This window comes from Papio anubis, chromosome 2, assembly GCF_008728515.1.
Source record: "Papio anubis isolate 15944 chromosome 2, Panubis1.0, whole genome shotgun sequence".
NCBI lineage: Eukaryota > Metazoa > Chordata > Mammalia > Primates > Cercopithecidae > Papio > Papio anubis.
In genome coordinates this window covers 52,961,955-52,975,126 of record NC_044977.1, presented here as the reverse complement: position 1 = coordinate 52,975,126, position 13,172 = coordinate 52,961,955, and the positions used below count along the sequence as shown (strand labels likewise).

At 45.9% G+C, this 13,172-nt stretch overlaps 1 protein-coding gene across 1 annotated transcript in view; it reads right to left on the bottom strand.

The window, feature by feature from the left end:
* Nucleotides 1-1,237: 1,237 nt before the first annotated feature.
* The window catches only part of TAMM41 (TAM41 mitochondrial translocator assembly and maintenance homolog), a 74,043-nt gene continuing 62,108 nt past the window's right edge, over nucleotides 1,238-13,172 (bottom strand). Inside the window, exon 8 of the mRNA XM_021934193.2 lies at nucleotides 1,238-1,572. Coding sequence (XP_021789885.1) covers nucleotides 1,565-1,572 — 8 coding nt within the window. The 3' untranslated portion in view covers nucleotides 1,238-1,564. The remainder of the gene's footprint in view (nucleotides 1,573-13,172) is intronic.

Below are 13,172 nucleotides of genomic sequence, written 5' to 3'. Positions count from 1 at the left end.
TCCCAGTTACTTGGGAGCCTGAGGCAGGAGAATCGCTTGAACCCGGGAAGCGGAGGCTGCAGTGAGCCAAGATCATGCGACTGCACTCCAGCCTGGGAGACAGAGCAAGACTCCGTCTCAAAAAAACCAAACCAAACAAACAAAAAAGAAAAGTCAGTGTTTCATCATCTTATGCAAAGGAAGCTATAATTTCCAGGTGTTCTGCCACCTAAAACAGGTTTGAGCACTCTTGTTCTCCGACTCTATGAACGCACACTTTGTGCATAGGAAAACTTCCTGGACAAAACAGAGCCATGGAGAGCTCTCTCAACACCTTAGAACGAAAGTTGCTTTCTTTGCTTCCTTGGGAATCAGAAAGGTGCTCTGCCCCTTTCTATGGGCACCTGGAAAGTTCTCCATCAAACCAAGCTGACAGGCAGGCTCTCCACCCTGCCAACAAGAGCAGTGACTGAGTGCCAGAGGGACTGTTACCTAGATGGCCAGGCTAGCCCAAGATGGGCAGAAGAGGGAGCACTTTCCGTAAAACAGCCACATGTCACAAGTCCCAGCCACTGCCTGCAATCCCCTGGCTCCCAAGACTGCCCTGGGCCCTACTGCTCTCCCTGGGAGGTTTGTCCTGGTCTGTTTGGGTTGCTATAACAAAATGCCATAGACTGGGTGGCTTATAAACAACAAAAATGTATTCTCAGTCTGGAGGCTGGGAAGTCTGAGATCAACGCATTGGCAGATTCAGTGTCTAGTGAGGGCTTTCTGGTTCATAGATGGTCACCTCTCATTGCAACCTCACACAGAAGAAGGAAGAAAGGATCTCCCTGGGTCTTGTTGATAGGGTCCTAATCTGCCCTCATGACCTAATAAACTCGCAAATCCTCATCTCCTAATACCATCACCTTGAAAGCATTTTTTATTTTTTATTTTTTTTTGAGATGGAGTCTTGCTCTGTTACCCACGCTGGAGTGCAGTGGCATGATCTCGGCTTACTGCAATCTCCACCCCCCCGGGTTCAAGCAATTCGCCTGCCCTCAGCCTCCCAAGTAGCTGGGATTACAGGCGCTTGCCACCGTATCCGGCTAATTTTTGTATTTTTAGTAGAGATGGGGTTTCACCATCTTGGGTAGGCTTGTCTTGAACTCCTGATCTCGTGATCCACCCGTCTCGGCCTCCCAAAGTGCTGGGATTACAGGCATGAGTCACCACGCCTGGCCTTTTTAAATATTAAGATGCATTATTTTTGTCATGAAAGTATTTCAACACAGGAATTTTTTTTTTGGTTGGGGGACACACAAAATTCAGACCATAGCAAGGTTCCAGCCATAAGCCAGAATACCGTCCTTATCACTATCACTGAATGACCACTGGCCAGCCCCCACATTTGCCAGGCTTTGGGGTCCTAGTCCCCCTCTTCCTGTCACATTCCCCGCCACCACCCTGGTGATTTCCGAAACCCATGTGAACAACTTACCCTTCAATTATGTCTTTCAGGACAGTGTTACAGTTTCACCAAGGTGGCCAGGACCAAGGTAGCCATTCTGCAGTCATGTCTCCAACACTTGTGTGCACATGGTTATAGATCTAGAGAGATGTGTGTGCTGAGTTTAAATAAAGTCATGCTACTGCGCTGGTGGAAGTAACTTAACTCAGATTCAGATCTAATAACTATTTACTGAGCTAATGTGAGCTAGGTGTGACCATCTCTATCGTCCCATTTGATCCTAAAGATAACCGTTTGCGTAGCATTATTCACAATAGCCAAGATATGGAAACAGCCTAAGCGTCTGTTGACAGATGAACAGATCAAGAAAATGTGGGGTGTGTGTTTATGTATATATACAGCCATGCACTGCATAATGATGTTTCAGTGATGGACCACAGACACAACAGTGGTCCCGTAAGATTATAATACTGTATTCTTACTGAACTGTTTCTTTTTTAAGAGAAGTGTGTGTGTGTAAGATTAGAATTTCAGTGTCCCCATGAAATCAGTACATTCTACACTTGTCTTCCACCTGTTTGCAAATGTTTTTCTTTTGGTTGGTAATTTTTCTAGAAATAGATTTTTTTATTTTTTAATGTATTTAATTAATTAATTTATTTTTTGAGACGGAGTTTTGCTCTGTCACCCAGGCTGGAGTTCTGTAGCACGATCTCGGCTCACTGCAAGCTCCGCCTCCCAGGTTCATGCCATTCTCCTGCCTCAGCCTCCTGAGTAGCTGGGACTACAAGTGGCCGCCACCACGCCTGGCTAATTTTTTGTATTTTTTTAGTAGAGACGGGGTTTCACCGTGTTAGCCAGGATGGTCTCGATCTCCTGACCTCATGATCCGCTCACCTCGGCCTCCCAAAGTGCTGGGATTACAGGTGTGAGCCACCGTGCCCAGCCATTTTTAAATGTGTTTTTAGAGACAGGGTCTCACCATATTGCCCAGGCTGGCCTTGAATTCATGAACTGAAGCAATCCTTCTGCTTCAGCCTTCAAAGTAGTGGGACTACAGATGTGGACCACTGTGCCTGACTTACTGTACCTTTGCTATGCGTGGACATGTCTAGACACACAATGCTCACCACTGTGTTACAACTGCCTCGGTATTCAGCACAGTAACCTGCTGTACAGGTTTGTGGCCTCACAGCAGTAAGCCAGCCCATGTAGCCAAGGTATGCAGTGGTAGGTTACGCCATCTCGGTTTGTGTAAGTGCACTCTGTGATGCTCACATGAGAAGAAAATTGCCTGACAATGCATTTCTCAGAGGGTATCCCTGTCATTAAGTGACACATGACTGCACAGACAGACCATCCAGGACTTAACGCTCTTTTGACTTTATGATGAATGTATGGGAACGTAGCCCTATTGTAAGTCAAGGAGCTTGCAAACATTATTTTACCATAAAAAAGAAAGAAATCTTGCCATTTGCGACAACATGGGTGAAACATTGGAGACATTATGCTTAGTAAAATAAACCGGATATGGAAAGGCGAAGACTATGTGATCTCACTTCCATGTGGAATCTGAAAGTATCAAACTCATAAACACAGTAGAATCGTAGTTCCCAGGGTCAGCTGGAATGGGAAGATTTTGGTGAAAGGGTACAAACATTCAGTTCTGGGGATCTAATGTACAGCATGGTGACTACAGTTAAAAATAATGTATTGTCTACTTGAAATTTGCTAAGAGAGTAGCTCCTAAGTGTTCTCACCACACAGACAAAAACAGTAACTATGTGAGGGGACGGGTATGCCAATTAACTTGATTGTGGTGATCTTTTCACAATGTATACATACATCAAATCATGAGATTGTACACCTTAAATACATTTTTTTTATACCTCAATAAAGCTGGAAGAGAAAAAAAGGTAACCATTTGAGCTTTTACTTCTTCATTTAGAGCTAATCTAGCTAAAAAAGGGTTTGGGCATTTCCAAAAAGGAGTTGAGGTACTACTAAATGATGTCAGGATTAATGTTTTCACCAACCAAGAAGCAGCATTGAAAAAGTTTCTAACAGCTTCATTGAGATATAATTTACATGCCATAGAATTCAGCCGTTTAAAGTGTGCAATTCAGCAGGCTGGGTGCAGTGGCTGATGCCTGTAATCCCAGGTGGATCACTTGCGATCCAGAGTTCGAGACCAGCCCGGCCAACATGGTGAAACTCTGTCTCTACTAAAAATACAAAAATTAGCTGGGTGTGGTGGTGGGCACCTGTAATCCCAGCTACTCAGGAGGTGGAGGCAGGAGAATCGCTTGAACCCAGGAGGCGGAGACTGCAGTGAGCCAAGATCCTGCTACTGCACTCTAGCCTGGGTGAGGGAACGAGACTCCATCTCAAAAAAGAAAAAAAGTGTAAATTCAGTATTTTTATTTATAGAGTTGTGCTGTCTTCATACAGTTTTAGAACACTCCCATTAACCTAAAAAGAAAACTTCCCAATTCTCACCTTCACTCCCAAGCCCCCCATTACCCACCTCCAGCCCTCAGCAGCCACGAATCTACATCCTGCCTCAGTATATCTGGCTATTCTGGCATTTCATGTAAGTGAAATCGTACAGTATGTGGTCTTTTGCGTGAGGCTTCTTCCGCTTGGCATCATGTTTTCCAGGCTCGTCCGTGTCGTAGTCTGCATCAGTATTTCACTCTTTTTTATTGTCGGTTAACAGTCCATTGTCCAGTTCTTGTGTGGACATATATTTTCATTTCTCTTGGGTATATATACCTGGGAGTAGAATTTCTGGGTCACATGAGAACTCTACGGGTTTTTTTTCATTTTTAGAGACAGGGTCTCTTTCTGTCGTCACCCAGGCTGGAGTGCAGTGGTGCGATCACAGCTCACTGCAGCCTCCAACTCCTAGGCTTGTTAAGTGATCCTCCCGCCTCAGCCTCTCAAGTAGCTGGGGCTACAGGCACACACACCAAACCCAGATAATTTTTAAATTTTTTGTAGACACAGGGTCTTGCTATGTTGCCCAGTCTCAAACTCCTGGACTCAAGCAACGGCCCGCCTCCGTGTCCCAGGAACTCTATATTTAACCACTTGAGGAACTGACAGTCTTCCTCGGCAACTGCCCCACTTCACATTCCCACTAGCAGCGCACGAGGGCTCCACTGTCTTCACATCTTTGTAAAATAACACTTGTTTTTTTGTCCCTTTTTTTTTTCTCCTTTAATCTCTTTTTTGGAAAAAACATCGGAAAATGCCTATGTGTCTTTTTTATTTAGCCTTCCTAGTGGGTGTGAGGTGGTATCTCGTTGTGATTTGATTTGCATTTCCCTGATGATGAGTGATGTTGAGCACCTTCTCGTGTGTTTACTGGCCATTTGTATATCTTTTTTGGAGAAGTGTGTGTTCAGATCCTTTGCCTATTTTTAATATGGTTGTCTTTATATCCTAGTTATAAGTACCTTATCAGATACATTGATTTACAAATATTTTTTCTCATTCTTTAGGTTAGCCTTTCACTTTTTTGATGGTGTCTGCTATGCCACGGTTTGCATGTTTGTCCCCTCCAAAGCTAATATTGAAATTTGCTGCCCAGCGTTGGAAATGGGGCCCAGTAGGAGGTGTTTGGGTCATGGGGGCAGATCCTAATGAATAGATTAATGCCCTCCCTCAGCGGTGAGTTCTCACTCTATTAGTTCCTGTGAGAGCCTGGCACCCATCTCTGCTGGCTCTCTCTTGGGCCATGTGATCTCTACACACGGGTTCCCCTTCCCCGTCTGCCATGAGTGGGGGCAGCGTGAGGCCCTCACCAGATGCAGATGTCCAATCTTGAACTTTCCAGCCATCAGAATCATGAGCCAAATAAACCTTTACTCTTTATAAATTAAAGGGAGAGCAAAGAGAGGAGGAGGAAGGCGCCAGGTCATGCAGGAAGGAAGAGTGAGAACTCCCTCACCCCACTGAGAATGGTGAAGCTCTTCATGAGGAGCCAGTCCCATGACCAACGCACCTCTCACCGGGCCCCACCTCCAACACTGAGGATCCAAGTTCAATATGAGATTTGGAGGGGACGAATGTCCCAACTGTACAGTCACCATCCATCTCCTGTGGGACCTGACCCTGCTCTCCGTGCTTTCCTCTGATTACCTCTCGGGTTTGTTTGTTCTCTTCGTGCTGGTGTCTGTTGTTGGTGTGCCCTTGGCTCTCTTCTCTTTGTACTCCACAGACTTCCTGAGAGAACCTCATTCACTCCCACAGTATCTTTAATCACCATCTATTAGCTACCAGTGCTCACATTTCCATTTCCAGCTCCAGACCTGGGGAGCCAACTGTTTACTCAACATCTCCCACAGACATTCCAAACGCAGCATGTTCAGACCTGAATTCATCACCATTCTCCTGCTATCCCCAAATATGTTCCTCCTCCTGGATGCCCAGCTGAGGAAACAGGCACACCATTCTCCCATTTGTGCCAGTGGGAGCCTTGGCAAGCCCTTCTCCATAGTCAGTCATCAAGTTGTACTGAGTCCACTTCCTAGATATCACTTCAATCTGTCCCTTTTGGTCCATTCTCAGTGATCCTGCCCAGGACCACCATCATCTCTCAACTGGATGACTACAGTCTTCCCCTTTCTAGTCTATTCTCCATAGTGTAGCCACACTGATGTTTATAAAATGCAAATCCACTTTTGTCACTTTCCAGATCAAAAATTCCTGGCTGGCTCTCCATTGCTCTGGGGATAACAATGAACAGACTAACAAGAATCGTAAGACCTTTCATGATCTGGCCTCAGTCATTTCTCCAGCCTCACAGTGTATGTCTGGCACTTTATTCTTCTTGAGCTAACTTTAGTTCCCTCAACACACTGTGATCTCTTCATTTAAGGCTTTTGAATATCCACATTCCTATGTCTGGAATACTCTTCCTTCTCCTCTGGCTAACCCCTACTTGATCTTTTTTTTTTTTTTTTTTTTTTTTTTTTTGAGATGCCATTCTCCTGCCTCAGCCTCCAGAGTAGCTGGGACTACAGGCGTCTGCCACCATGCCCGGCTAATTTTTTGTATTTTTAGTAGAGACTGGGTTTCACCGTGTTAGCCAGGATGGTCTCAATCCCCTGACCTCATGATCTGCCCGCCTCGGCCTCCCAAAGTACTGGGATTACAGGAGTGAGCCACTGCGCCCAGCCAACCCCTACTTGTTCTTAAAGTAACAGGCTGGACATCACTTGCTGCTTCCCTCCAGACTGGGAGAACACCAAGTGACTGAAAGACAGTTTAGTCAAGAGGTTAAGAGGGAGGACTTTGGAACCTGATGGCCCGGTTTTGGATCCAGGCTGCCCTGTTAGTTTTCTATGCCTCTGTTTCCTCATGCATATAATAGGGAATAATAAGAGTCCCTGTTACGTAAGGCTGTGGTGAGGATTACATGAATAAATATATAGAAAGTCCTTAGAAGAGTGCCTGGCACACTGTAATGGCTCAACCAGTTTGCTGTCACCTTGAGGTATCTCTATAGCACCTCACAGTTACCCCTATAATTAAGCACTTATCAGAGAAATCTAATTGACAATTTACTTTTCTGCACTGTAAGATCTTTAGAATTGGGGCAACTCTCCAGGGCTCCAGCTCTTGGTATGCAGAAGGCATTTATTAAATTTTTGTTAAATATTTGACTAAATCAATGAATGAATGAACTTCTGTTCACGGCACTGATCGCTTCTCACCTTGCATTATGAGGGTGGATTTTATCTTCTCTGTAAGCTCACTGAGGCAGCACCACAGCACAGTCATCTTGGCATACCCCATCTCCCCCAACCAACACTTCCTGGGAACTATTTTATTCCTGTAATTCAACTAATACCAGTTGAACTACAGCCTCCTCTCTGGGAATAGCCTTTATACTTCTGCTTTTCATCTGCCACATCCTGTCATCCTCTTCTATGTAACGCACCACAACCTGGAATTTCAGGGACTTTCTCATATCTGTAGCTCAGTTGTCACAGTAGGCCAGTTATCCAAGAAGGAGTTGGGGACAATGAAATTCAAGTTAGAGTTAGGAGCTAAATTTAGGCAGATTCCTGCAGTGTTTGGAAAGAATGATGGGTTCAGATGTTTTGTTCTTCCTGATCTCAGAAATGCTACTGAAGCTCTTAGCCCTGTTATAATTTACCCATATGTGGGGTGGGTAGAACAGCATGCTGAAGCGAAAGGGGAATTAAGTAAAAAGTAAGAGACCCCGGTCAGGCGTGGTGGCTCACGCCTGTAATCCCAGCACTTTGGGAGGCCAAGGCTGGCAGATCACCTGAGGTCAGGAGTTCGAGAGCAGCCTCGCCAACACGGTGAAACCCCACATCTACTAAAAATACAAAAATTATCCGGGTGTGGTGGTGCACATCTGTAATCTCAGCTACTCAGGAGGCTGAGGCAGGAGAATTGCTTGAACCTGGGAGGTGGAGGTTGCAGTGAGCCAAGATCATACCACTGTACTCCAGCCTGGGTGAAAAAGTGAGACTCCATTTCAAAAATAAGAGACCCAGGTTTTTGTCCCGGCTGTCAACAAATTGATATGACCTTGGAAGTCACAGCCTGCCTGGGCTGACTCATCCCACCGGTAAGGTGAAGGAGTTTAGATGGTTTTTAAGTTGCTTATTAATTCTGACATATCATGCATGTATCATCTCTTCAGATGTAGCTCATTTTAGGAAGGAATATTCTATGGTTCCACTTCATCTCAGAAGGAACAGAAAAAAGAGAAATGACCCCAGGTGTCTTTAGCTGCATGGCCAGCGATGGCTGAGAATAATCACGGGTCAGATCACCTAGGTCCACATGGAGAGAGTAACTCACATCCTGCAGGCATGGGCCAAAGATGGGGTATGATACTGGAAAGTGAATGGATTTTTGAGTCATACAGAACTGAATTCAAATCCCACTATGGGGCTAGATTAACCTCTGTAATCCTATTTTCTTGGTTGTAAAAATTTTTTTTTAAAGTTGGGCCAGGTGTGGTGGCTCACGCCTGTAGTCCCGGCACTTTAAGAGGCCAACATGGATGGATCACTTGAGCCCAGTAGTTCAAGACCAGCCTAGGCAACATGTTGAAACCCCATCTCTACTAAAAACACAAAAAATTAGCCAGGGGTGGTGATGTGTGCCCATAGTCTCAGTTACTTGGGAGGCTAAGGTGGGAGGACGGCCTGAGTCCAGGAAGTCAAGGCTGCAGTAAGCTGAGCTCGTGCTACTGCACTCTGGCCTGGGTGACAGAATGAGACCCTGTCTCAAAAAAAAAAAAAAAAAAAAAAAGTGGGATGTATCTATGTTGTAGGAGTAGGATAAAGATTAAGTGAGGCTGTTTATGTATCACACCTTCCATAAATCATAGGCCTTCTGTAAATCTTAGGTTTTCTCCATTTTTATACTATCTACTAGGTCAAAGTACTTTCACAGATACTGGCCTATGCCTGTGAAACTTTAGTTTACTCCTTTACTCCTCACCACACGGTTGGAGCTTGGGGCATGGACCTTTCTGTGGGTTCAAGAAGTTCAGTGATTTCTTGGTGGGACACAGTGCCTGGGTCGATGAGCAGCTGCCCTTAGTCTAATGCAGTGTGTCTGATGAGATTCAGTCCTGTGTGTCCTCTAGCTCACTGAGGGTGTTTTGGAGGGACAGGGCTCAGGTGGGACTTGGGGCCTGAAGCCTCACTGTCATGGAGAGCCTCAAAGGAGCAAGGATCCATGATTCAGCTGGAGCTGCAAGCCAGGCCTCTGGCCATGGAGACCCTCAGCAACCCCGAGGGTGCTGGAGAAGAGCTTCTCCTTTCTAAAGTCCTGCTCATGTGCCAGAGTATAAAAGAATCTCACTGAGCACATGGCTATTTTGCCTCTCATGTGGGGGTCACTTGGGCTTTGATATTATAGTTGTGATCGGAGGCAGCTCATCGGTGTTGGGCTCTCTTGCATTTATGGTTTTGCCAAACCACTTTTTCTCGTCTCCCAGGGACTGATGATTTTGGAGCACAGTGAGGAAACTCAACCATCAGCTTCAAACATCACCTGGCTCAACCATAAAGCCCAACATCACCTGGCTGATCTGTGACGGAGCTGACCTGGGGGGTCTGACCATGTGCCTTTGGTCACCAAATCCAAAGCTTTTTCCAGGTCACCTGGCTAACAAGGGGAAATGTTCTGATTAGAAGCCAGGGCAAAGCAACCTGCAGACAAGCTCTCCCTTAGGAATCACACTTTTCATGAGATAGTTGTAAATTCTGAAACAGTGTTTGAAGGAATTCTAGCCACAAATCAGGACGATGTCATTTGCCAGGCATTGTTTAGTCAACTGGTTATTTTTATGAGTATAAGATTCATAACTCCAAGAGACAGTTATCAAATGGCAGTAATATCAACAATAATAGCTACCATTTACTGAGCACCTGTCGTGTGCTCAGCTGTGGGATGGTATAGAGAAACACCTGCCTGTGGTGACTGAGCAGTGGTTCAGAGCGCTGAGACTGGATTCAGAACATTCAAACATGGGCTTGAATCCTGGTTCTACCCCTTAACTAGCTGTGTGACTCTGGACAAGTTACTTAACCTCTTTGAGCCTGTTTCCTGATCTGTAAAGTTAGAATAATAATAGTACTTGCCTTATTGGGTTGTGTAAGGATGAATGAGTTAATACAAGAAACATTGCTCCGAATAGTAGGCACTGTCAAATTCTCACTACTCAAAATGTAAAACGTGGAGCCAAGTTTAATAAAAGTTAAAGACTACAATAACCCAATATAGACAGGACCCATAGGGACAGCTTCAGTAGTGGAGATTTGGGCCCCAACCAGGTAAGGAACTCTGCCCAAATGAAGTACAGGCTGAGGGAAATAGGAACACCGAATGGGTAAAGGGAGAAAGATGCCGTATCTACTGTGATATCATAACCTTTTTAAAAAATGAAACAGTGGCTCATGCCTGTAATTCCGGCACTTTGGGAGGCCGAGGAGGGCAGATCACTTGAGTTCAAGAGTTCAAGACCAGCCTGGTCAACATGGTGAAACCCTGTCTCTACTAACAATACAAAAAATTAGCCAGGTGTGGTGGTGTGAGCCTGTAATCCTAGCTACTCAGGAGGCTGAGGTGGGAGAATCGCTTGAACCTGGGAGGTGGAGGTTGCAGTGAGCCAAGATCGTGCCACTGCACTCCAGTCTGGGCAACAGAGTAAGACTCTATCTCAAAAACCAAATCAAACCAAACCAAAACCAAAACAAAAAAGGTAGGCATATTTTCTTCCTTGCGTGGTAATGTGTGTATACACACTCACAGACAGGCACGCGGGTGTCTTTAACCCCTTCCCTTCACCTATTTTCTATAAGGAGAGTGGGTGGTGGTTAACGTCATAGGCTAGTTTCTAAATTATACAATATCCAGTTGGGATTCTAATTAAAAGAGGCATTAACATCACCCAGAGATGAATACAGTAACTGTAGGGACTTGGTTTGCTCTTTCCTGCCAGAAAAGTGAGAACATTTTCTTTCTTTCTTTCTTTTTTTTTTTTTTTGAGGAGGAGGAGTCTTGCTGTGTCCCCCAGGCTGGAGTGCAATGGTGCAATCATGGCTCACTGCAACTTCTGCCTCCTGGGTTCAAGTGATTCTCCTGCCTCAGCCTCCCAAATAGGTGGGATTACAGGTGCCTGCCACCACCCCTGGCTCATTTGAGAGCATTTTCTTTTGTATGAAGGATAGCTGCCTCATGGTGGGTGGAAGCAGGAAGCTGCTGCTGGTGTATGGAAATTTACATATGATTGAAGGGTGGATCTGGATGCTGTCACCACAGGCAGCCATTCCTCTGTACTCCACTCTCTACTGCTGGGGTAGGAGTATGCAAACTATGTTGCCCAGCCTTTCTCACCAGCTGGCTTTCTATTAGGTTTTGCTGATTGGAGACCGTGGTGCCAGATCAGAAAGTAGGAGGAAGAGAAGTTCCTGGGTTTGACTCCAACTGCAGCAGCAGTTACTGGTGGTTGTCAAGCAGCATCTGGTTTTTGTTTTTGTTTTGTTTTGTTTTGTTTTGTTTTGAGATGGAGTCTTGCTCTGTCACCAGGCTGGAGTGCAGTGGCGCAATCTTAGCTCACTGCAACCTCCGCCTCCCGGGTTCAAGTGATTCTCTTGCCTCAGCCTCCCAAGTAGCTGGGACTACAGGCACGCGCCACCATGCCCAGCTAATTTTTGTATTTTTAGTAGAGACGGGGTTTCACCATGTTGGCCAGGATGGTCTCGATCTCTTGACCACGTGATCCACCTACCTCGGCCTCCCAAAGTGCTGGGATTACAGGCGCGAGCCACCACGCCCAGACTGTTGTTTTTTCAGTCAGAGTCTCACTCTCTCACCTGGGCTGGAGTGCAGTAGCGTGATCTCCGCTCACTGCAGCCTTGACCTCCCAGGGTTCAGGTGATTCTGCCTTCTCAGCCTCCCAAGTAGCTGGGATCACGGGTGCGCACCACTGTACCCAGCTAATTTTTTGTTTACTTTTTGTAGAGATAAGGTCTCACTATGTTGCCCAGGCTGGCCTCACACTCCTGAACTCAAGCAATTTACCCACCTTGGCCTCCCAAAGTGCTGTGATTACAGGCGTTAGCCACCGTGCCTGGCCCAAGTGGCATCTGGGCAGTGGTGGTGACTCTGGCAGCTCTAGCAGTGGCAAGGGCATAAGTTTTCAGAGGACTTGTACACAGTATCTAATGCTGTGTACAAGTCTTCCGAACTGTGTACAAGTCTTCCGAAAACTTAATGACTTTAATCTTTTTGAGAGACACGGTCTCGCTCTGGTGCCCAGGCTGGTGTGGGCTTGTAGGTTCCAGCCCGGGGATGTTAGCAGCTTCTTGATGCACAGCTTCTCTGCACATCATCCCTTCTTCCTCCTCCAGTGTACCCCTTCTTTTTTGTTGGCCAGCCCTCCCAACATCTTTGTAACAAATTCCCTATATTAAATTCTTTATTATTATTTTTTGAGACAGAATCTCGCTCTGTCACTTAGGCTGGAATGCAGTGGCACAATCTTGGCTCATTGCAACCTCCACCTCCCAGGTTTAAGCAATTCTCCTGCCTCAGCCTCTCGAGTAGCTGGGACTACAGGCGTGTGACACCATGCCAGGGTAATTTTTGTATTTTTAGTAGAGATGGGGTTTTACCATGTTGGCCAGGCTGGTCTCGATCTCCTGACCTCCTGATCCACCCACCTCAGCCTCCCAAAGTGCTGGGATTACAGGCGTGAGCCACTGTGGCCAGCCCCTTCTATTTATTATACTTAGGGTTGTTTCCATTTTTCTTGACTAGGTTGTGCAGTGGCATAATCACAGCTCACTGCAGCCTCAACCTTCTAGGCTCAAGCAATCCTCCCACCTCAACCTCCTGAGTAGCTGGGGCTACAGGTGTGTGCTACCACATTTTAAAGTTTTTGTAGAGATGTGGAGATCTCACTATGTTGCCTAAGCTGGTCTCAAACTCCTGGGCTCAAGCGATTCTCCCACCTCAGCCTCCCAAAGTGCTGGGATGACACATGTGAGCCACCACGCCTGGACAACTCAATGACTTTAAATGACAATGATCATTTTCTTATTCTCCCTCAGACTTCCAAAAGCTGACTGGGCTTGGCTAGGCAGGTCCTGTTGGGCTCTCTTGTTCTGTCACAATCAGAATGGCTGGGGCTGGAGTTATTTTAAAGCCTTGCTCACTCACTTGTCTGGTAACTGAT